Source organism: Oncorhynchus kisutch, linkage group LG8 (genome assembly GCF_002021735.2).
Source record: "Oncorhynchus kisutch isolate 150728-3 linkage group LG8, Okis_V2, whole genome shotgun sequence".
Lineage (NCBI taxonomy): Eukaryota > Metazoa > Chordata > Actinopteri > Salmoniformes > Salmonidae > Oncorhynchus > Oncorhynchus kisutch.
The window spans coordinates 16,286,755-16,313,383 of record NC_034181.2 but is presented as its reverse complement, the minus strand read 5'-3'; the positions used below and the strand labels follow the sequence as shown (position 1 = coordinate 16,313,383).

The window sequence follows — 26,629 nt, the reverse complement described above, 5'->3', positions numbered from 1 at the left end:
TTGTTATTCTGGCACCACCCGGCCAGGTCTCTGACCTCTTCCCTATAGGCTGTCTCTTCGTTGTCGGTGATCAGGCCTACCACTGTTGTGTCGTCCGCATTCTTAATGATGGTGTTGGAGTCGTGCCTGGCCATGCAGTCGTGGGTGAACAGGAAGTACAGGAGGGGACTGAGCACGCACCCCTGGGGAGCTCCAGTGTTGAGGATCAGCGTCGCAGACGTGTTGCTACCTACCCTCACCACCTGGGGCAGCTCATCAGGAAGTCCAGGATCCAGTTGCACAGGTCTGTAGTCATTTAGGCATGTTGCCTTTGTGTTCTTGGGCACAGGGACTATGGTGGTCTGCTTGAAACATGTTGTTATTACAGACTCAATCAGGGACATGTTGAAAATGTCAGTGAAGACATCTGCCAGTTGGTCAGCACATGCCCTGAGCACACGTCCTGGTAATCCATCTGGCTCCACAGCCTTGTGTATTTTGACCTGTTTAAAGGTTAAAGGTCTTACTCACGTCGCCTACAGAGAGCGTGATCACACAGTCATCCGGAAAAGCTGATGCTCTCATTCATGCCTCAGTGTTGCTTGCCTCAAAGTGAGCATAGAAGGGATTTAGCTCATCTGGTAGGCTCGTGTCACTGGACTGCTCGCGGCTGTGCTTCCCTTTGTAGTCTGTAATAGTTTGCAAGCCCTGCTCCATAAGACGAGCGTCAGAGCCGGTGTAGTATGATTCAACCTTAGCCCTGTACTGACCCTTTGCCTGTTTGATGGTTCATCGCAGGGCATAGCAGGATTCCTTGTAAGCTTCCGGGTTAGAGTCCCGCACCTTGAAAGAGGCAGCTCTACCCTTTAGCTACGTGCAAATGTTGCTTGTAAACCATGGCTTCTGGTTGGGGTATGTATGTACAGTCACTGTGGGGACGACGTCCTTGATGCACTTATTTATAAAGCCAGTGACTGATGTGGTGTACTCAACAACCGCTAAATAGCATAGCGCTACATTCAATAAATATTACAAAAAATATATATAGTCATGAAATCACAAGTGCAATATAGGAAAACACAGTTTAGCCTTTTGTTAATCCACCTGTCATGTCAGATTTTGAAAATATGCCTTACAGCGAAAGCAATCCAAGCGTTTGTGTAAGTTTATCGATTGCACAACAAAACATTAAGTACACTTAGCATCAGGTAGCTTGGTCACGAAAATCAGAAAAGCAATCAAATTAATTGTTTACCTTTGATGATCTTCGGATGTTTTCATTCACGAGACTCCCAGTTACACAGCAAATGTTCCTTTTGTTCCATAAAGATTATTTTAATATCCAAAATACCTCCGTTTGTTTGGCGCATTATGTTCAGAAATCCACAGAAAAGAGCGGTCACGACAACGCAGACAAATTCCAAATAGTTTTCATAATGTCCACAGAAACATGTCAAATCCTCAGGCTGTTTTTAAAATATATAATCGATAATATATCAACCGCAAATGTCTTTCACAGTAGGAGAGGGAAAAGCAATTCCTATCCAAACTCTGTTGCGCGAGCAAAACTCATGTGACCACTTGACGCGATGTTATCGTTCTGGCTCATTTTTCAAAATAAAAGCCTGAAACTATGTCTGAAGACTGTTGACACCTTGAGGAAGCGATAGGAAAAGTAATCTGGTTCATATCACTTTAAATCCATCAAAGGGAGGCTATGGAACACGGAGTTTTCAAAATAGAAGTCACTTCCTGTTTTGATTTTCCTCAGGGTTTCGCCTGCAATATCAGTTCTGTTATACTCACAGACCATATTTTGACAGTTTTGGAAACTTTAGAGTGTTTTCTATCCAATACTAATAATAATATGCATATATTAGCAACTGAGACTGAGGAGCTGGCCGTTTACAATGGGCACCTTTTCATCCAAGCTACTCAATACTGCCCCTGCTGCCATAAAAAGTTAAGAATTGTTGACTTGCATAAAGCTGGAAAGGTTTACAAAAGTATCTCTAACAGACTTGATGTTCATCGGCGAGTGGAGTTTAGACCAAAAAGCTATATTTTTGTCTCATCAGACCACATGACCTTCTCCCATTCCTCCTCTGGATCATCCAGATGGTCATTGGCAAACTTCAGACGGCCTGGACATGCGCTGGCTTGAGCAGGGGGACCTTGACGGTGTAGTGTGATACTAATGGTTTTCTTTGAGACTGTGGTCCCAGCTCTCTTCAGGTCATTGACCAGGTCCTACCGTGTAGTTCTGGGCTGATCCCTCATCTTCCTCATGATCATTGATGCCCCACGGGGTGAGATCTTGCATGGAGCCCCAGACCGAGGGTGATTGACGGTCATCTTGAACTTCTTCCATTTTCTAATAATTGCACCAACAGTTGTTGCCTTCTCACCAAGCTGCTTGCCTATTGTCCTGTAGCCCATCCCAGCCTTGTGCAGGTCTACAATTTTATCACTGATGTCCTTACACAGCTCTCTGGTCTTGGCCATTGTGGAGAGGTTGGAGTCTGTTTGATTGAGTGTGTGGACAGGTGTCTTTTATACAGGTAACGAGTTCAAACAGGTGCAGTTAATACAGGTAATGAGTGGAGAACAGGAGGAGAAAACTAACAGGTCTGTGAGAGCCGGAACTCTTACTGGTTGGTAGTTGATAAAATACTTATGTCATGCAATAAAATGCAAATGAATTACTTAAAAATCATACAATGTGATTTTCTGGATTTTTGTTTTACATTCAGTCTCTCACAGTTGAAGTGTACCTATAGGTACACTATGATAAAAATTACAGACCTCTACATGCTTTGTAAGTTGGAAAACCTGCAAAATCGGCAGTGTATCAAATACTTGTTCTCCCCACTGTACATATTACCTCAACTAACCGGTGCCCCCGCACATTGACTCTGTACCAGTACCTCCTGTATATAGTTGCTCTACTGTTATTTTACTGCTGCTCTTTAATTACTTGTTACTTTTTTTTCTTATTCTTATCCCCCAAAAATGTAACTGCATTGTTGGTTAAGGGTTTGTAAGTAAACATTTCACTGTAAGGTCTACTACACCTCTTGTATTCGGCGCATGTGACGAATAACATTTGATTGACTTGATTTGGTTCGATTCCAGGCTGTATCACAACCGGCCGTGATTGGGAGTCCCATAGTGCGGCTCACAATTGGCCCAGCGTCATCCGGGTTTGGCCGGGGTAGGCCGTCATCCGGGTTTGGCCGGGGTAGGCCGTCATCCGGGTTTGGCCGGGGTAGGCCGTCATTGTAAATAAAGAATTTGTTCTTAATAACCGACTTATAACCGAGTTAAATAGAGGATAAATAAAACAAAGAAAAAATTCAATGCAGACACCTGTACCATGTCAGATATAGAGTTGGAAGAGAGGATCAACTCATACAGTATACTCTAACTGCACACAAAGGTTGAACCCATACAGAATCAACTCATACTGTACACAAACAATAGACTGAAGTGAAATACAAGTCACTCCATCAACAGATACATTGGTGTCAGAGTATGTGGTTTCAGACACTGCAGTGAGTCAGTGAGACTAACCAGAAGCATATTGCAGCAGAAGCAAAGGGACACTATCACCCAGCTTTGATAAAACTGATTTCCCTGGGGTGGCAGCCTCAGATGAACTCTCACACACTCTGACACACACTCCTCTCCACTGCCACAGACATGAAACAGGCAACACCAGCACCTCCGGGCTGTTTAACCTCACATTGTAACATGAAGAGGGACCACTCTCGCTCTCTGTCATTCTTTATAAAATATGGGGTACTATTCTGCAGTGGGAAGCCTTCTAATGTTCTCACTATCTTATTTGGCGTCCCAGAGGATCCCATTCCCTTTTTAGGGAAGAACATTCCAGGAGTGATATGTTCTAAATGATAAGCTGCAGTGAAATGTGAGTCTGCTGGTGTCTCCTCAAATCATCTCAATACCGCTCGGAAGGAGCAGAGGTAAGGTTGTAAAAACATGGGGTTAGGGTCGTGGCTGTTACAGGCTGTTCTCTCCCAAACATACAGTGGGGCAAAAAAGTATTTAGTCAGCCACCAATTGTGCAAGTTCTCCAACTTAAAAATATGAGAGAGGCCTGTAATTTTCATCATAGGTACACTTCAACTATGACAGACAAAATGAGGAAAAAAAATCCAGAAAATCACATTGTAGGATTTTTTATGAATTTATTTGCAAATTATGGTGGAAAATAAGTATTTTCAAGATGAAGCAAAAATGAAATTGTGTTTTTTTACATTGGATAAAAGTAGAGACTCAGAGCTAGAAAATGGTATATTACACACTACAGTTGAGGAACAATGGGAAAGCAATTCTGCTTTGAATGTTGTTAAACTTGTAACCCCACTTTTGAGAAAATGACCCTTGAATGTTTTGGTACATGTACTGGAGAGCTCTTTGTCGACACTAGGGCTGTGATCGTATTACAGCCACACCAGTGGTCACGAGTCAAGAATGCAGTCAAATTCCACGTGACCATTTAGTCACAGTAATTGAGCTTCTCCGAGCTCTGATGCTGCCGATGGTCATTAGTAGCCTACCAAACTTGCTAACTGCCTGGTACTCAGTACTCTATTGTCCCTCTAATCAGTCTGACACCATTGCAAATGGATTCGAAAATGTAATCAAACATTTAATGAGAGCCCATGAGCTCATGTTGCGCAACATTTCAATAGGCTATGCATTTGACCAGGAAAACAGAGTGACGGCCTGTACTAAAAAGAGGAGGACCAGCTTTCTACAGGCTTGGTCTACTATATACATTTTTCAACTTTTATTTTATTAATCACAATGCCTATATTTCAAATAGGAGTTTAGCCTACCTGCCTGGCATGAAAATAAACCACAGGGAAAAGCATACTGATTTCGCTATTTAAGTGTATAGATGTCTTTTTTTCTGCACCTGTTACCCATTTCCATGATAGTGGTCCATTCTAAATCAAAACCAATTTCACACATATATTATTTAGTATATGTGAAGACAAGATTAAATCAAGAATAGCCAGATGGGTGACAATATTACTTGTGAATGACATATTATCACTTATGAATGATGCCCAGCATAAGAAACAATGCACTTTTTTGCGACTTCAACTTTTCAAGTTTGAGGAAGATAATTTTCACCATTAAAAATGAGGTTTTATAATAAAAGCATTACGTGCATAATTGCATTTGCGGTCACTTTTGATAATGGTGTTTTCTGCTGATGAAACATTTGCTCTTATAGCCTACTACCATGTGTGCATTGCTGCGTGTATAATGTGAAGAAATAGCCTAATAGTTTATCAACATTTTAAGCTAAAAGTTTTGATCTGTCACGTCAGGCACATTGTTTAAAACCATTTTTTTGATGCTAGTGGTTGTATTAATTTGGGATCTATCAAATCCCAAAACTGGTCCAGACTATGTTTGGAATATTATTTTTCGCACAGAATAGAATAGGTCGACCTTTGTACTATGCGGATAGTAGATTGACATAGGCTAGTGCTTTTGCTCTTCGTTAGGCTACTCCTCGTGTTGGCTGAAGAAAAGTAACTGTGGACAGTTCTTCCAATATCTTCAATATGCGCCTCGGAATTGGATAAGGATGCGCGCAGTTGCACCCCCGATGTGTCTGTATTCACTTGTAGCGTGTGAGAATCATATCATATGATATATGATGGAGTGCACAGCACTCAGGGAGAAGGGCACACCGACCAGTGGTCGCAAAAGGCATGGATTTTTGTGTGCATTACGGCCACACAAAGGGGATGACACCGTGAAATTCTAGGCATTATCAAGTGCTTGTCAAATTGTGCATGAGTGACTGATGTAGTGTGTATTGCCTACGCAAGAAACAAAGCAGAGCTCATGCCTTTCAAGCTACATTTTCAATTTATCATTAGAGTCACATCATGCTGCCTTACAATGTATTAAAAATACAGACCAACGTTTGTAGAATAACTAAATGTACATTAATAACTATAAATTAAAATGACTTAAGGCTAGGGGGCAGTATTTTGACGTCCGGATGAAAAGCGTGCTCAAAGTAAACTGCCTGTTACTCAGGCCCAGAAGCTAGGATATGCATATAATAGATTTGGCAGATTCGGATGGAAAACACTCTAAAGTTTCTAAAACTGTTCAAATAATGTCTGTGAGTTTAACAGAACTGATTTGGCAGGCAAAACACAGAGGGCAAACCATCCAGGGAAACAAAATCTTGAGGTCATCGGATTTCCGAATAGGATTCTATGGGAAGCCTTATTTATGAGGAACCTGGTTGCATGTTTTTCTTTTGAGAAATGAAGAAGTAGGGCTATTCATTCCATGAGTCACTCTGAAGGTCCTTATTATTTTGGTGCACGTGAACAAGAACGCACTTCCTGTTGTTTTTATCCGGTATTAGAAACAGTTTATTCCGTCTTAAATTTAATCGATTATTTACATTTTAGGATACCTGAGGTTGGATTAGGAATGTTGTTTGGACCAGGTTTACAGGTAACTTATTAGATATTGTGTAGTCATATTGGGCGAGTTGGAACCAGTGTATTTCAAACGCAACAAATAAATTGACATTTTGGGGATAAAAAGAAGGAATTTATCGAACAAAACGACCATTCATTGTGTCAATGAGACATTTGGGTTTGCTAAAACAAGAAGATCTTCAAAGGTAAGGCATTTATTATATGGCTATTTCTGACTTTTCCGTCGCACCTGCATTGTTGAAAAATGTTCATGTGTTTGTATGCGGGGCGCTGTCCTCAGATAATCGCATGGTCTGTTTTCGCCGTAAAGCCTTTTTGAAATCTGACACAGCGGCTGGATTAACAAGAAGTTAAGCTTTATTTTGATGTACTACACATACAGTGCCTTGCGAAAGTATTCGGCCCCCTTGAACTTTGCGACCTTTTGCCACATTTCAGGCTTCAAACATAAAGATATAAAACTGTATTTTTTTTGTGAAGAATCAACAACAAGTGGGACACAATCATGAAGTGGAACGACATTTATTGGATATTTCAAACTTTTTTAACAAATCAAAAACTGAAAAATTGGGCGTGCAAAATTATTCAGCCCCCTTAAGTTAATACTTTGTAGCGCCACCTTTTGTTGCGATTACAGCTGTAAGTCGGGGTATGCCTCATCAGTTTTGCACATAGAGAGACTGAAATTGTTTCCCATTCCTCCTTGCAAAACAGCTCGAGCTCAGTGAGGTTGGATGGAGAGCATTTGTGAACAGCAGTTTTCAGTTCTTTCCACAGATTCTTGATTGGATTTAGGTCTGGACTTTGACTTGGCCATTCTAACACCTGGATATGTTTATTTGTGAACCATTCCATTGTAGATTTTTTGTCTTGTTGGAAGACAAATCTCCGTCCCAGTCTCAGGTCTTTTGCAGACTCCATCAGGTTTTCTTCCAGAATGGTCCTGTATTTGGCTCCATCCATCTTCCCATCAATTTTAACCATCTTCCCTGTCCCTGCTGAAGAAAAGCAGGCCCAAACCATGATGCTGCCACCACCATGTTTGACAGTGGGGATGGTATGTTCAGGGTGATGAGCTGTGTTGCTTTTACGCCAAACATAACGTTTTGCATTGTTGCCAAAAAGTTCAATTTTGGTTTCATCTGACCAGAGCACCTTCTTCCACATGTTTAGTGTGTCTCCCAGTTGGCTTGTGGCAAACTTTAAACCACACTTTTTATGGATATCTTTAAGAAATGGCTTTCTTCTTGCCACTCTTCCATAAAGGCCAGATTTGTGCAATATACGACTGATTGTTGTCCTATGGACAGAGTCTCCCACCTCAGCTGTAGATCTCTGCAGTTCATCCAGAGTGATCATGGGCCTCTTGGCTGCATCTCTGATCAGTCTTCTCCTTGTATGAGCTGAAAGTTTAGAGGGACGGCCAGGTCTTGGTAGATTTGCAGTGGTCTGATACTCTAAACTTCTTCACAACAGTATGCATGCTGCTGCTCCAGTTTCAACTTCCACCTGACTGTGCTGCTGCTCCAGTTTCAACTGTTCTGCCTTATTATTATTCGACCATGCTGGTCATTTATGAACATTTGAACATCCTGGCCATGTTCTGTTATAATCTCCACCCGGCACAGCCAGAAGAGGACTGGCCACCCCACATAGCCTGGTTCCTCTCTAGGTTTCTTCCTAGGTTTTGGCCTTTCTAGGGAGTTTTTCCTAGCCACCGTGCTTCTACACCTGCATTGCTTGCTGTTTGGGGTTTTAGGCTGGGTTTCTGTACAGCACTTTGAGATATCAGCTGATGTACGAAGGGCTATATAAATAAATTTGATTTGATTTGATGTATCTCGGACCTGCCTGGTGTGTTCCTTGTTCTTCATGATGCTCTCTGCGCTTTTAACGGACCTCTGAGACTATCACAGTGCAGGTGCATTTATACGGAGACTTGATTACACACAGGTGGATTGTATTTATCATCATTAGTCATTTAGGTCAACATTGGATCATTCAGAGATCCTCACTGAACTTCTGGAGAGAGTTTGCTGCACTGAAAGTAAAGGGGCTGAATAATTTTGCACGCCCAATTTTTCAGTTTTTGATTTGTTAAAAAGGTTTGAAATATCCAATAAATGTCGTTCCACTTCATGATTGTGTCCCACTTGTTGTTGATTCTTCACAAAAAAATACAGTTTTATATCTTTATGTTTGAAGCCTGAAATGTGGCAAAAGGTCGCAAAGTTCAAGGGGGCCTTACTTTTGCAAGGCAATGTATATTGTTGTGAATGTTGAATATTGAAATTCCTGTACCAATAAACCCATTAGTTTAAAAAGGAATTCAATATATGTCAATCTAGCAAACCAGGCAACTTAAAGCAACTTTCTAAACAATGTTTTGATTAGTTTCTAGCTTGTTAGCTGGTGAGCTAACGTTAACGTTTTCATATGTGAGTTCCAAATATCTCAAACGGTCGCCCCAGCATGAGGTTTTATATGCACGTGATGATAGAATGTTCTTTTCATTCCAGAATATGATTGTTACGCAATAGTATATTTAATCCATACTGCCCTTAAACCAAGGCAAGCAGCCTGTTTTTATTTATAAGCTGTTTTCAACTTGTCAATTTCAAATGATTTTCTAACGTGTTTTTCGCTTCTAAGAACAGTTTGAATTGAGGTGTGTTTCGCCTCCTCATTCATTCACATAAAAGTAGTACTTTTTACTTTTGCGGGCAATATATTTTTTGTAAATTTCTGACTCGGACAAAATTCCCTAAGCACTTCCCAATTGTTTGTGCAGTTCAAGTCTGCAGACATTTGCGCATCTCCCGTCAGAATAGAATCTGCACACACGTGTTCACATTTTCTGTCTGTTGCCTGCATAGCAGTCATTGTTGTTTTCATTACTAATAATAACTTTGGAAATGTTTGCATTTCTATCAAAATAAGTGTCTTATTACGTTATAAAAGTTTCTGTATGCCTTGTCATATCGTTTCTACTGTAGCTCACTCTTTGTATGGAGCATAATATATTTGTGTATATTCCTTATAACCGTGGACACGTGAGGTAACATTACTCATTTTATAATCTTTATGGTGTTATATTCAATTGTGCTTATGTAGCTAGCTACATTCTTCTATTAGCTCTGTAAAACAATGGTACTTGCATCAGAGAAGTATTAGCTCGTGTTGTATTTTGAAGCTACCCTGGCCTTATGACTCCAAAGTGGTCTAGTGCTAGAGGCATTACTACAGACACCCTGGTTCAAAACCAGGCTGCGTAAGTGACTTGTTATGTTATAATAGTTTCTGTATGTGAACTGTACTGTACTTCCAATTACAAAAAAAACCTTGATCAGTAATCATCTCACCTGTTAGTTGGTGGCCATTGAGGGCGGTGTCGATCCGATGGAAAAATATCTTGGTCGTTTTTCCGAGTGCATTCCACAAAGCTGTGTATCATGTCCACCTTATCCACTGCCCCCATCTTGAGGTTATAGTCAAGCACACAGTCTGGTTTGATTTTTATCTCTCTCCACCTTCCCTGTGGCTGACATGGTTGCTGTACAGACAGTGGAGAGGACATGGACGTCTCGTTTGTCATGCCATTTTACTGCGAGCTGTTGACCGTTCTCCTTGAACTCCACCTCCCCTCTCTGCATCTTCCTGCATCCGAATGCAAGAATCCCCTTCCTGTTCGACCTGACTGTGCCACAGGCCCCTGTGCTGTTGGAGAGCAGCTGGAAGAGTGTGGGACTGCTGTGACAATTGTCCACATACAAAGTGTGTCCCATGCTGAGATGAGGAGCCAGCATGGTCATCACCATGGACCCGATACCCCAAGCCCATCATAATGTTGAATGTCAGTGGTGGACCCTGTGTAAACTATAATGTCTTCACGTTGCACATGACAAAGAACTTGACCTCAAACCTGTGCCTTTTGGAGGGTATATATTGATGGAATACCAGCCTACCTTTCCATAACATCAGGGTCTCATCAATGCATAGGTCCTTGTATGGCACAAAGACACAACCAAATGCTGATGTTAGACTGGTGCGAACATTTCTTATTTTGTATAACCTAGGAAGTGGTCTTGGGAAAAAAGGATGGCAAAGAAGGGAGTTGCAAACATTGGATCTGTGCTCCGGTACTCAGGGAGTTCTTCTTTACTATCCCCATGAGAAGGACTGTCACCAGGAAGGTATATCATTTCACTAATTGTGGCTGTCACCCATTTAGCAAGTTTCTCCCTCACTCCTGGCTCTCTCTTCTCCTGTAGCTCCAAGGCATAGTGATTGGTCTCCTCTACTATGTCTCCCACCAACTCTTCTGTCAGAAACAACTTGAAGCACTCAGATGGAAATGGAAAGGGGCATTGCACTCCAGACTGGGACTCATCAAAGAAAACAGCAGGGCCAGGAGGGGTGAAATGGCTGGCGGCCTTCCAGCTACCTCAGAATTCCTGTACTTCATCCACTGTCGGTCTGCCTCCATCACTACCAGCATCTTCAAAGGGATCTGGGACTTCGTCAGTGGATAACGAGTCCTCAGATTCAGGGTTCTCAATGGCTACAAGGTTGGGGGGCAGCCCCTCACTGTCACTGTCAGAATCTGATTCCTGAATTTCATTACTCAGACTCATTGTCAGAATTAAAATAATCTCCAGAATTTCCACATTTGTGAGTGGTGTCCTTTTGAAAGTCATTGCTAATGATACAGCTTATCTCACTAGCTACATACGTAAACATACATAAACAACAACACTGAATGGCTCAGAGTGGGAGTGAGAGGTTATGTGATTGACTGCCGGCTCGCGCCACTTGCATCAATAAATAACTATCAGAAAATGTTTTATGTGGTAATTATTGATATATTTACTGTTTTATTCACATGTTTTCAAGTACTATTTACAAATGATGCATTCCGATTATTGCATAGATTGTAATAGGCATATATTATGTGTGTAAAATACTTTTTTGAAGGTTGTACTAATTATGATGTGCTAAGCTAATTCCAGCTATGTGTGGAGCCATGTTTGTTGACATACAATGCATTCTGAGTGTGACATAATACTCTGTCGGACCAAAGATTTTATAACAATATGAGGTGAGTAAGGGTTCATTCATTTTTTGAGAACTTCTGGAAGTGATTGGTGGGATGTGAATGATGGTAGATGACACACCCACTTAAACATGCATGCAATAAACAGACCAAACTCATCTTGTCTTCTTATCTTTGGTTTCTGTGAGAAAAAAAGAATGGCGGCATGCAGAGACTACCCATCGTCGGATTACTTTCGATTTCTAGAAAGTCAATTATTTCGACCAATGGTGAGCTCACCCGTGATGTGATTAATTATAATAGAAATTGCTATTAGCTAATTCATATTGTAGTTTATGTCAGCCGAGAGTTATAAAAATATGACCGCTGTGTTACGTCAATATTTCCTCAGTTAGCACTAGGACAAATGCAGCCTACATTTTTTCAGTTTGGATGATTGTGTTATGCTGTAGATACTTTTGTGAATGTCATCAAAAAATAAACTGCTCACATTCTGGCCATTACTTTTTAAGGACTGTGTTCGTGCAAAATGTTTCTGAAAAAACATGTGTGGCCAGCTCAAATGCTGATTGTTGCGTCATTGAAAACTGTCCGTTCTAAATAAGCGTTCTAATCACACCGGTTTGATCGTATGCTACAGGGACTGCTGCAGAATTCAAATAATGACCACATCAAATAGCTGACAACATCTTAACTTGAGCTAATTTGTATTCATTATTACATGAAAATAAACTCACAACAAGATCATTATTTACAAGTTAATGGCAAGCTAATTAGAGGAAAATACCTTACGGTTGTGATTGTGAGGAAATAAAAGCAGGGCATTCTAACTGAGAATTTTAGAACTTGGACATCGTCTCTTCGGCCTAACGTTCTATCCTAGTTTTACTTTGGTGCAGGTCATGTTGTTCTTCACATTACCGTATCTGGTTAACAAATACTAGATGAAATAAAAGCAACATTTATTTGTCACATTCTCAAGATACAGAAGGTGTAAACGGCAGTGAGAAATAGTACCTTGTTTAGACATGTCGCTAAACAATTAATGATAATCCCAACTCATAACGTTACTACCCTGTATGAATCAGCAGGCAGCTAACCAACTAGATTCAATGATAGTTATAGCCTAATGTTAACTAGCTAGCTATCAATGGCAATGGCTCTGAGATACGAATTATATTACTACACAGATCATACACATAACATTAGCTAGCGAGCCAGCCAGCTAACGTTGGCTACCTAGCTAACAGTACACTTTAACTTGCAATGAAAATGACTTTCTGACAAAACATGAAATGTATAATATCTGAAAATGTAGCTAGCTAGACTCTCTTACCTGGATGAAGATGGATGAACACTTATCCTTCTCTGTCATGGATGCCACGGATGCCATGGTTGCCCTTAGTTTGAAAATATAATCCGGAGACAGGTGTTTTATACAGCAGCCTTCTGTGTGTTTTCTTTTTAACTCCCTCCGCATATTTGCAATCAAACGCCAGAATTTTCTCCATCTCCTTAGCTATCATACTCTGCTTCCACTGGGCATTCCACGGCTTTAAAAACCTGTCCTTCAGAAAGTGGAGAGCAACACTTTTGCAGTTATTTGTGATATCTTAAAAAAATAAGAATGGATACCTACACATACTGAGCAGCCATTGTTATAGACAGAAGTGCGCTACATGGCAGACCAATCTGAACTCATCTCTTGGAATGTCCAGCCCATCCATTATCTCAGCCAATCATGGCTAGCGGGAAGGTTCATGCATTTTTTTATAAAAAAATATATTAATGTTCAAATGCCTCTCCTGTGAAGTATTGACGTACGACATATGCCTAGTTTCCTGAAACGAGTCACATATTCTTCCAATGCAAACTTGGATGTGAAATGGTTGTTCTTCTGATACAACTGCATAAAATTCTAAACACGTTAAGGGCTGCATCTGCCATCCACTCTGACATCAGACTGACTTCAACACACATGACTTCAACACATAGCAGTGCTCTCTATGACTCTCACATACAATAACAATATATGGTGATATACGTTAATACTCACAGATGTAGTAGTACTCTCTGCCCGGTCTGAACTCGAAGCCCAGAGAGAAGGGGGTGAAGAGCTGGAACTTCTCGGAGAACTTGAGTGGTCCATTGGGGGAGTGAGGCCTGTTACACTCCCAGCGTTTAAAGCCCTTGGCTGTGTGGTCACACGTACTGTAGCCGTCGTAGTTGACCATGTAGAGGACGTAGCGCTCCATCAGCTCCTCCGGCACCATGTCTTCATAGTGGGGACAGAACACATCCAGGTAGTCGTTTATACACACGTCAATGTGGTAGTCTCCACGATGGAACCTGATTGGACAGAAGGCAAGGAAGAGAACGTTAGTGTTTGGAAGACTGATGAAGGGCTTCAGTTACAGATGGAATGGAAGATAAAATCAGCAGTTAGTCAGAATGAATTTATTCCCCAATAACAGTCATACACCATTGAATGTGCCTCAAAAGCTTTACGTTTAAAAAAAATGTTTTAGGGAGAGGGAAGGAGGGAGGGAGGGAGGGAGAGAAAAAGAGGGAAGGAGGGAGAGAAACAAAGTGTTTGAAAGTGCCTCAAAAACTTTACAATTATTTATCAATTATCAACAGCAGTACATTACATAACACCGCCAAGAAGGAAGTGACTTTACTCTGCACAACCTGATTTAGTAGTACTTTAAAAGTAACATTCATGGTCCTAAACACATTTCTCCAGTACACAGTGTTCTGGACATTGAAGTCAGCGTGACTTGATGAGTACACTCCCACTCCAAGTCCACTTCAGTTCATGTCAACAAGATCACTGAAGACAATTTAAACATCCTCAATTATAAAACTCACACACATATGTATGTGTGAGTGCGCACACACACAACAGTTATGTTAACATTTTCTCAATGTTATACAGTATGTTGATTAATTTGTTTAGATGTTTATGAGTGCAGGTTGGATCTTTCAACATTCTTCAGATATCCCTCAGAAATGTGCAAGCAATCGTTCTTAACATTTGGCTTTAGTAAACGAGGAGGTTTGTCTATAAATCCATCCCAGGAAATTTATGCACACCACTTCTCTACAACATAATGTATCACACACTAAAGAATCCAACTTGGACAAAATATATCTCTTTTGGATGCCAGAAAGCGCTGCGAAAAAGTACTTTTTCCTTATTTACTTCTAGCATTTTGAAAACTCAGAGAAGAGTTCAGACATCAGATGGTTCCAGAGTCCACAGGGAGGTGAGAGATAGTTGAGGCTGTAAATGTCAAACGATACCAAAATACAGCATGTGTTTTCCCCCAGAAGGATGTGCATAGAGGCATGTTAATAACTCCACTGATCCACAACATACTACACACGGTCATGATGTTCTAGTTCCCTCATCTGAACATACACACACACACACACACGCACAGGCACACACATACACAGACACAAACAGACACACACAGAGTTGGGTAGGTTACTTTCTAAATGTAATATGTTACAGTTAATAGTTACCTGTCAGTAACATACATTTTGGATTACCACAAACTCAGTAATGTAATCTGATTACTTTCAGTTACTTTGTGGTTGCTTAAGTGGCATTGGAAGAAGACAAAAATGTATATTACCAATTGAACTCCTGCCAGATAAATCAATGTTAGAGCTCACATAGTTGGCCATAAATGGATTTTGCATTTTACTTTATGGGTTATGTAGGCTTCTGACCCATTGCTTTCTACTTCCAATAGAGATAACTAATTATTGCGCTATATATGTACATTAAAAAACAACGTCTGACACATTTCCAGTCTTTCCAATTAGGTAAATACCCCTTGAACATCAAGAATAGGACAATCATTTGGAAATATGGAAATATATGGAAATACATAATATATGTATATTAGTCTATTTGTTTTACCTCAATATAACCCCAAAACAAAGGACATATTAGTCTGCTATGTTGTTTGGGTTGTTGTCATGGAGAGCTGATTGGGCTCATTGCTTCAAAACATGGTTGAAATATAAATTTTCCTCGAATGGAATGGCATGCTTCGTATTCTACCGAAAAGTGCTATTTGCTTAATGTGAAAGAATTGATTTCTATAATACATACTATGGATAGGCCTATTGTTAAATTTTTTGTTGGTGATACCATAGAATTACGAACTAGAACACTTAATTAATTTCAAATAAGATTTGATATGGGGTAGCCTAGTGGTTAGAGTGTTGGGCTGGTAACGGTAAAGGTTGCAAGTTCAAATCCCCAAGCTGACAAGGTACAAATCTGTCATTCTGCCCCTGAACAAGGCAGTTACAGCACTGTTCCTAGGCTGTCATTGAAAATAAGAATTTGTTCCTAGGATGTCATTGAAAATAAGAATTTGTTCTTAACTGACTTGTCTAGTTAAATAAAGGTAAAATAAATATCTCGATATGGTGTTGAAGTCTTTCAAAAGTGTACAAGTTTAAGCATATGTTCATTTGGCCTTTGGAAATGTTTTTTTTATCGGTACGAATTAGATTGAGCAATCAAAGCCCACTCATGGTCTTCATAAATTAAACATGTTTTCGAGTGTATGTGCGGAGGAACTCCCTCAAACTATTAATCCACAGGTTGGGATCCACGCTATGCAGCTGCAAGAGCACATTTTTCACTGGCTGTCCACGGGTCGCATAAACAGTGATTGATAGGCAGCTTAGCCTACACTTCTGAAATTCAATCATTTTTGGGGTATAATACAGTGCCTTGCGAAAGTATTCGGCCCCCTTGAACTTTGCGACCTTTTGCCACATTTCAGGCTTCAAACATAAAGAAAGAAAACTGTATTTTTTTGTGAAGAATCAACAACAAGTGGGACACAATCATGAAGTGGAACGACATTTATTGGATATTTCAAACTTTTTTAACAAATCAAAAACTGAAAAATTGGGCGTGCAAAATTATTCAGCCCCTTTACTTTCAGTGCAGCAAACTCTCTCCAGAAGTTCAGTGAGGATCTCTGAATGATCCAATGTTGACCTAAATGACTAATGATGATAAATACAATCCACCTGTGTGTAATCAAGTCTCCGTATAAATGCACCTGCACTGTGATAGTCTCAGAGGTCCGTTAAAAGTGCAGAGAGCATCATGAAGAACAAGGAACACACCAGGCAGGTCCGAGATACTGTTGTGAAGAAGTTTAAAGCCGGATTTGGATACAAAAAGATTTCCCAAGCTTTAAACATCCCAAGGAGCACTGTGCAAGCGATAATATTGAAATGGAAGGAGTATCAGACCACTGCAAATCTACCAAGACCTGGCCGTCCCTCTAAACTTTCAGCTTATACAAGGAGAAGACTGATCAGAGATGCAGCCAAGTGGCCCATGATCACTCTGGATGAACTGCAGAGATCTACAGCCGAGGTGGGAGACTCTGTCCATAGGACAACAATCAGTCGTATATTGCACAAATCTGGCCTTTATGGAAGAGTGGCAAGAAGAAAGCCATTTCTTAAAGAAATTCATAAAAAGTGTCGTTTAAAGTTTGCCACAAGCCACCTGGGAGACACACCAAACATGTGGATGAAGGTGCTCTGGTCAGATGAAACCAAAATTGAACTTTTTGGCAACAATGCAAAACGTTATGTTTGGCGTAAAAGCAACACAGCTCATCACCCTGAACACACCATCCCCACTGTCAAACATGGTGGTGGCAGCATCATGGTTTGGGCCTGCTTTTCTTCAGCAGGGACAGGGAAGATGGTTAAAATTGATGGGAAGATGGATGGAGCCAAATACAGGACCATTCTGGAAGAAAACCTGATGGAGTCTGCAAAAGACCTGAGACTGGGACGGAGATTTGTCTTCCAACAAGACAATGATCCAAAACATAAAGCAAAATCTACAATGGAATGGTTCAAAAATAAACATATCCAGGTGTTAGAATGGCCAAGTCAAAGTCCAGACCTAAATCCAATCAAGAATCTGTGGAAAGAACTGAAAACTGCTGTTCACAAATGCTCTCCATCCAACCTCACTGAGCTCGAGCTGTTTTGCAAGGAGGAATGGGAAAAATTTTCAGTCTCTCGATGTGCAAAACTGATAGAGACATACCCCAAGCGACTTACAGCTGTAATCGCAGCAAAAGGTGGTGCTACAAAGTATTAACTTAAGGGGGCTGAATAATTTTGCACGCCCAATTTTTCAGTTTTTGATTTGTTAAAAAAGTTTGAAATATCCAATAAATGTTGTTCCACTTCATGATTGTGTCCCACTTGTTGTTGATTCTTCACAAAAAAATACAGTTTTATATCTTCATGTTTGAAGCCTGAAATGTGGCAAAAGGTCGCAAAGTTCAAGGGGGCCGAATACTTTCGCAAGGCACTGTACACCTATACATTTGTGATCAGTCATCCACAACCATATATTTGAGAGAGCAGCAGTGTGATGCATATCATTGCTATTCAGATATCAATAATAGGCCCATAGACTACAATGCCCCTGTCTTCCTTACCTCCAAGCGTTTACTCCAGTTGGTCATATAATCTTTGATGCCGACAGCAGTTATATCACTGGAAAACAGGCGCTGGACTGTAGGCTACAAAAGCCTATTCCTGCTTTTTTCCCACGATCCATCAAACACATTTGTGTGTCATCATAGTGGTCTCTGATGTGGTCAGCCTCACTCAGGCAGAACAAATTTAAACTAGCACCTTTTTTCAATGCTGAATTCAATGTCATTGAGAAAACAGTGTCATTAAGTATTTTTTCGAAAACAATCTTTCTGAATTTCAAAGTAATCCAAGAAGTTATCGTCTAGTTTTTCAAAAGTATCTGTAATCTGATTACAATTTCTTATTTGGTAACATAACAGATTACAGTTTGTAATCCGTTAATCCCCAACCCTGGACACACGCACATGCACATACAACTACACACGCACACACACACACACAAGCTTGCCCACACATACAGTGGCTCAGGTCCGAATTCCTCTTTGATTTGTCTACTAACAACTGTCTGACCATGCCTCAGAGGAATTAGTGTGAATGTCGTTAGAGCAGTTGGCTGAGGGGTGGATCTGGGGAAAGCGGACTCTAACTTCAGGTTGCTGACCCTAACTCAACCCTGAAAAGAGACTTTCATTCTCTACCTAACCTTTGCTATGTCTGGACCTGAGAAGAGGTCCATTTTTAATTGAAAACCTCTCTGCCTTGTACATGGAACTTAGACAGCACTTAGCACACTGCCCTTCCTCCCGTCTACACTTCATCCTCTACTCCTCATCTCTCCTTTTTCCAATTTCTCTTCTCCCCCCCACACATACTCTCTCTCTCTCTTTCCCCTTGTCTCTCTTCTTTTTTAACTTTACCTCTCTCCCTCTCTCCTCCCTCCGATCTCTCCTCCCTCCCTCTCTCTCCTTCTCCCCTCCCTCCCTCCCTCCCTCCCTCCCTCATTCTCACCTCACTCTGACAGAGTTGGCTCTGCAGCCAAGGAAAGCAGACTGCCTTTGATGTTACGATGATAAAGGTGGTCTGGGCGCATTATTAATCACACTCTGATGGGGACAATACACACACATGCACACGCACACACACACACACACACACACACACACAATACACACACACAATACACACACACACACTTCATTCCTCCCCAGTTGTTTGTGGACAGGGAGGGGGCGAGAATTGCCTTTGATTGTCCATCTCTCTTTGTGGAGTATGGCGTTCTATTTGTAAGCCTTCACTAACACAATGTTAATATTGGAGAGTGGGCTAGCTTGAAGGCTCTGTGACTGACACCATCTGTTCGGTGTGTGTGTGTGTGGTATGTAACATGTGTGTGTGTACGGTTGTGTGATGTTTACGCTAGCGTCTAATGCTGCTTTCCTGTGTTTACTCATTCAGAATAAATAGCTGAGTGAAACTGTTTACCTTTCCGGCAGCATCTCATGTGTAACATCTCATTTAAAACATGTCATTGCAACCCACAGGCAGAGTAATACATCTCCTCTGGCTTAAATGTCACTGACTTAATAATCACATCCTCTCACAACGCACATTTCCGCTGCTCAGCCTCTCTGCTGTGTGTGTACATCGGTTTGTTTGTGTGTACACATTATGGTTTCCCTTCACCCCCAGACTACTTCCTGTGTGTGTGTGTGTGTGGGTGTGTGTGTGTGTGTACACATTATGGTTGCCCTTCACTCCCAGACGACTTCCTGTGTGTGTGTGTGTGTGTGTGTGTGTGTGTGTGTGTACATGGGTTTCTTTGTGTGTACGTGTGTGTAAATGGGTTTCTTTGTGTGTACACATTATGGTTTTCCTTCACCCCCAGACTACTTCCTGTGTGTGTGAGTGTGTGTGTGTGCGTGCGTGCGTATGTGTGTGTCTGTGTGTGTGCGTTTGTGCATGTGTGCGTGGGTTGGTGGATCTCATAGTTTCCCTTTAAAATTCAACTTTATTATGGATGAACATCTATTTTTGACATATTAATTCCACATGGTTACAGGGTTAATTCCGCGTGGTTACAGGGTTAATTCCATGTGGTTACACGGTTAATTCCGCGTGGTTACACTGTTAATTCCACGTGGTTACAGAGTTAATTCCGCGTGGTTACAGGGTTAATTCTGCGTGGTTACACGGTTAATTCCATGTGGTTACAGGGTTAATTTCATGTGGTTACAGGGTTAATTCCACGTGGTTACAGGGTTAATTCCACGTGGTTACAGGGTTAATTCCACGTGGTTACAGGGTTAATTCCACATGGTTACAGGGTTAATTCCACGTGGTTACAAGGTTAATTCCACGTGGTTACAGGGTTAATTCCACGTGGTTACAGGGTTAAAACAGAAACAACTCAAAGGGTTGAGTTCAGATATTAATTCCGATTGGTTGGGGCTATGGTTTGGGGAAGGCTAAATGTGCTGATAGTGCCACACATTACAAAGCCAGGCAGGTGTGGGCTTATGTCCTCAGCCAAAGTCAATCTACACAAAGCCTACTAGTTCAACATCTCAGAGACAGATTGTTGTACCGATGTGTACCAGGGAGTAAAACATCAAATATCTTCTCTAAAGGTCTGATTAACCCTTTACACCCGTGGGAATTGGCCTGCATGAATATGGCTAAATTGAAATGTTTCTTACAGAAGAAATATAAAAAGCATATTCACAACCATGGTGGCAATTGAAAGGGAACAGTTTTGAGATGATGTGAAAATGATTAGAACAAGGTGAAAACACAACGGTTTACCTGGCACAAGACTGAATCCAAACATTACACTCTTGATTTTATGTGTATTTTACCTTTACTGTAATTTTCACCGCCTTGGTTGATACCGAAATGCATCTGAAAACACTCTGGATGCATTCAGTAGATGATAATAATATACCTGGAAAATGTGGGGTAGGTGCATTATAAGACAAAACAAGTGACAAGGGTCTGACTGAGAGGACTAACTGGTATCTCCAAGTGGCCACAATCAAGAGTCTTCAACTATAAGGTGCTTTTTTGAGCTCTCCTAGCTCTACGTTGAGGAAGTGGAACAAGCAAACTTGTAGTTGTTTTGTTTGCAACACGACGCTGCATCCACATCTTCACACAATTACTGTTGTTGTTTGAAAATCCCGTTCTATTGCCAACATGACTAGCTAAGTTATAAAATATGACATTACAGTGTTAGGCTTTCACAATGCAATTCAGGGAAACATGTCATCATTTGGGTGCGCATCGAAAGGAGTCATGAGTCCATTCAGATGTGTGTGCAGCGGCTAATTTGATAAACAATGGACAAGCACAACCCAGGGTATAACACCATGTCATCTGGTAACTGTACATCTAACAGGCTCATTCTGTTCAGAACAACCCAGGGTATGACACCATGTCATCTGGTAATTGTACATCTAACATGCTCATTCTGTTCAGAACAACCCAGGGTATGACACCATGTCATCTGGTAATTGTACATCTAACATGCTCATTCTGTTCAGAACAACCCAGGGTATAACACCATGTCATCTGGTAATTGTACATCTAACATGCTCATTCTGTTCAGAACAACCCAGGGTATAACACCATGTCATCTGGTAATTCTACATCTAACATGCTCATTCTGTTCAGAACAACCCAGGGTATAACACCATGTCATCTGGTAACTGTGCATCTAACATGCTCATTCTGTTCAGAACAACCCAGGGTATAACACCATGTCACCTGGTAACTGTACATCTAACAGACTCATTCTGTTCAGAACAGCCCAGGGTATAACACCATGTCATCTGGTAATTCTACATCTAACACAGCGATCATAAAAGTTCTGTACATGACATGGAAATGTGAAGCGCACATTTGGCTTGTTTGTATGACATCAAAGCGGTATTTATGATAATCCTCAACATCTCATTTTTCAAAATACATTGAGTCTTCTTAATTTACAGGATTTCCCTCGCTCATTTGCAAAAGTTGCCCAATCAGAAGGAGGGATGGGGACAACTTATTTTTTGTGCGAGGTGCTCAAGTTCAGAACGTCTGTCAGTCAAAACCCATACAGCACTGTGAAGCGCAGAGCCAGAGCTCTGACATCACTGTAGAGTTATACCGTTAAAATGTAGGCGTTTATCATTGTCCAAATCTGCCACATAAAAGGTTACAGGTAGAACAAAAAGATTGTTCATGTTTTTTATGGTCTTTGTTTATCAATACCAGACACGACTGACCATGCATTTTTTAAAACAATGCTGGAATTCACCATCAAAATGAAACCATTGAACACTACAGAATGGACATGTAATCAAAAAAAAGGAGGGAGGGATGAATAAAGGAAGTGGGAGGGACAGAGGGAAGCATGGGGCTGGTGGAGGAGAAGGATGTAATGAAAAGCTATTCTCCCTTTTCATTACACAGGTGGGATAGGCTCTCTCGTTCTCTCTCTCACATTCTCTCTGGCCATTCCACTGTATGATTTCACTTTCAATAAATATATCTTCCTTTTATCTTAAAGTGGTTGGATTGACTCTCTCTCGATCTCTCACTCCTACCTGCGTGTGTGTGTGTGTGTGTGTGTGACTTTGACATCTTCTCTACCAAATTGATCCGGCAGTAGAAGAGAGACACACTCCAAGAAAAATACCTCCCTGTTGAGTGACACACACACACACACACACACACACACACACACACAGGTAGGAGTGAGAGATCGAGAGAAAGTCAATCCTACCACTTTTATCCAACCACACACACACACATTCCACTGGTAAAGTAGAAAACCTGACCAGTCCTTGATGCCCTGATCATTTAGCAGGGTAATTAAACCAGCTGTGGATGACAGGCTAATTGTCAAACCAATATAATGACATGTATTTGTTATGCTACAGCTGTTACCAGAGAGATCCAGATAACCACACAGTGCTGGGGAGGAAATGCGCTCGTAATCACCCTGGCTTTGTGTGTGTGTGTGTGTGTGTGTGTGTGTGTGTGTGTGTGTGTGTGTGTGTGTGTGTGTGTGTGTGTGTGTGTGTGTGTGTGTGTGGTGTTTAGACATTTTATTACCAGCTGATTAAAAATCCCCCTCGGCAGGGCCGAAAACCATCCTAGCCACTTCCTACAAACACTCTCAGAGTTGGGAGAGCTGAAACAGTAAGGTGCATGCAGGGTAAGGTACCGTGACACCAGTCCCTGATTGGCTTATTTCCATTTCAATTACACAGTCCATTGACACACACACACCTCACCCAAATGAACTCCCATCAGCCTCTGCTCAAGAGCTCAGCTCCAGCCGCTGGATAGATAGAGCGAGGACGACAAAAAGAGAGGGAAGGAATGAGAAAAAGCGAGAGGGAAGGAGTGGGAGAAAGAGAGAGGGAAGGAGTGGGAGAAAGAGAGAGGGAAGGAGAGGGAGAAAGAGAGAGGGAAGGAGTGGGAGAAAGAGAGGGGGAAGGAGTGGGAGAAAGAGAGAGGGAAGGAGTGGGAGAAAGAGAGAGGGAAGGAGTGGGAGAAAGAGAGGGAAGGAGGGAGAAAAAGAGAGGGAAGGAGTGGGAGAAAGAGAGAGGGAAGGAGTGGGAGAAAGAGAGAGGGAAGGAGGGAGAAAGAGAGAGGGAAGGAGGGAGAAAAAGAGAGTGGGAATGTGGGAGAGAGAGAGAGTAAGGAAGGAGAGAAGGAGAGAAAGAGAGAGGGTAGGAGTGCGAAAAAGTGAGAGATTCAAACCAACCACTTTAAGATAAAAGGAAGATATATTTATTGAAAGTGAAATCATACAATGGAAGGGCCAGAGAGAATGTGAGAGAGAGAACGAGAGAGCCTATCCCACCTGTGTAATGAAAAGGGAGAATAGCTTTTCATTACATCCTTCTCCCCCACCAGCCCCATGCCTCCCTCCCTCCTCCTCTCTTCCTCCCTCTCACCTCCTTCTCTATCCCCCCCTCTTTCCCTTCTTCACACCTCCTTTATTCATCCCTCCCTCTCTCTCTCTTTTTTATTCATAGTTATATTGTATTATACCGACAGACTCACACAGTACTCCCAAACTTTGCTTCCTGAAAATGTAGCATTTATCAATGCAGATTACCGTATGCATGTCAAGGATATTCAAAGGCCACTCAAATATACACAAAAACATAAACACACTTGTACATGTATAGGTACACATGCATATTATACACACACACAAACACAGCGGCTCATAGCCCCAGATAAGTGTTCCAGCCACTGGCGGGTACACAGAGCTGACAGATTAATTTGTTTCAGCCCCTGTGTGTGTGTGTGTGTGTGTGTGTGTGTGTGTGTGTGTGTGTGTGTGTGTGTGTGTGTGTGTGTGTGTGTGTGTGTGTGTGTGTGTGTGTGTGTGTGTGTGTGTGTGTGTGTGTGTGTGTGTGTATGTGTGTGTGTGTGTGTGTTTGTTGGGAGGGCAGCTGAACTTCCTCTGACCCCGGCTACAGCACACACACTAGGCAACAGGAGTTAGAGCAGTTGGATAATTCTGGCGGGAGAGTTGGTTTTGTAGGTAGAATGAAAGAGAGGGGAAAAGGAGGTGTAGTGTTAAGAGGAAAAACAAATAAGCTGTTTCACTGTCAAATGCATTGGCAGAATTATTTCCCTTAAATAGAATTAACCATGAAGCCCACATGGATTTGGATGTGACTGATAGGGATGAAAAAAAAGGTGTTATCTAGAACCTAAAAGGGTTCCACGGCTGTCCTCATAGTAAGCAATTTGCATAACCCTTTTTGGTTAGGGGTTCAACATGCAACCCAAAAGGGTTATACCTATAACCAAAAAGGGTTCTCCTATGGGGACAACTGAACAACCCTTCAGCAACCCTTTTTTCAAAGAGCGTAGAGGATGACTTAATTTCCTCCCTCCATCCCTCGATATAGACGAGAGAAACAAGTGTACAACACAAGGCAGAGCCGGTGAAACATTCCCACAATGCTTTGGAAACTTTCCCCAGCGCTGCTCTGACAGTCACTGGAGAATGTGACAGGGCCATTTATGATGTGAGAGCCAGCTACATTCTCTGCTGTTTAAGTGGCCTACTGATTGACAGGGAGAGGGTAGAATTAGACACATAGGGTTACCATATTACCTTTGCTGGGGTCGTTTGCGCACACACACACACACTGAGTTTTACTGAGGACATGTGTTTCTCATTTCTAGACGGTACTCCTGGATCACAGCAGGTGTGCAGGCTTGTATAATATACTGGACGTCAGAGAATAGCAAGAAAGGCTGCTAATGGATTCTCTCTCTCTCTCTCTCGCTCTCTCTCTCTCTCTCACTTCTCCCTCTCACTTTTCCCTCTCACTTCTCCCTCTCCTTCATTTAGGGGGTTTAGGTCTGGGACTTGGCAGCTGTCACTTCTACAAAGGGGATGTGCTGTTAGGGTATATATATATTGATGAAGGAAGTACTGAAGGAAGTTTTAAGATGTAGTATTTCCCTATATAAAGCTCATCATCTAAGTCAACAGTGTGTGTATGCCCAGTTTTATCTCCAGCTGGTGTTGATTGACATGTATCGTTGGGGATGGGAACATGTATGTTTTAGAATAACAAACAGTTTAACGACAAAAACGTCATCTCTCGGCTTTATTTTGCTCTACTCAAAGATGAGGGGATGTAGAGAGAGAGGATGGGGGAGAGAGAAAGATATATGGGGATATAGAGAGAAGGACAGAGATATATACTGTGTAGAGAGAGCAACAGAGAGGGACAGATATCAAATGGTCGCATACACATATTTTGCAGATGTTATCGCAGGTGCAGTGAAATGCTTCTGTTTCTAGCTCCACCATTGCAGTAATACATATCAATACATAATACGTAACAATGCAAACAGTACACGCAGATCACAAAAATGAAAAAGAAAGAAAGATCAGAATGAACACGTAAACAACACAATGTAACTCCAAGACAATCACACATCTGTGAAATCAAACTGTCCACTTAGGAAGCAACACTGATTGACAATAAATTTCACATGCTGTTGTGCAAAAGTGGAAAATATAGGCAATTAGCAAGACACCCCCAATAAAGGAGTGGTTCTGCAGGTGGGGACCACAGACCACTTCTCAGTTCCTATGCTGGCGGTGCTTTCACTCTAGTGGTAGCATGAGACGGAGTCTACAACCCACACAAGTGGCTAAGGTAGTGCAGCTCATCCAGGATGGCACATCAATGTGAGCTGTGGCAAGAAGGTTTGCTGTGTCTGTCAGCGTAGTGTCCAGAGCATGGAGGCGCTACCAGGAGACAGGCCAGTACATCAGGAGACATGGAGGAGGAGGGCAACAACCCAGCAGCAGGACCGCTACCTCTGCCTTTACGCAAGGAGGAGCACTGCCAGAGCCCTGCAAAATGACCTCCAGCAGGCCACAAATGTGCATGTGTCTGCTCAAATGGTCAGAAACAGACTCCATGAGGGTGGTATGAGGGCCAGACGTCCACAGGTGGGGGTTGTGCTTACAGCCCAACACCGTGCAGGACGTTTGGCATTTGCCAGAGAACACCAAGATTGGCAAATTTGCCACTGGCGCCCTGTGCTCTTCACAGATGAAAGCAGGTTCACACTGAGCACATGACAGACGTGACAGAGT

The 26,629-nt window shown here is 41.8% G+C and overlaps 1 protein-coding gene across 2 annotated transcripts in view; it reads right to left on the bottom strand.

Annotated features, from left to right (window-relative positions):
- LOC109895159 (ephrin-A5b-like) overlaps positions 1-26,629 on the bottom strand; it is a 178,761-nt gene that overhangs the window by 27,234 nt on the left and 124,898 nt on the right. For both annotated transcript variants that reach the window (XM_020488819.2, XM_020488820.2), the window contains exon 2: positions 13,598-13,890. In XM_020488819.2, coding sequence (XP_020344408.1) covers positions 13,598-13,890 — 293 coding nt within the window. The remainder of the gene's footprint in view (positions 1-13,597; positions 13,891-26,629) is intronic.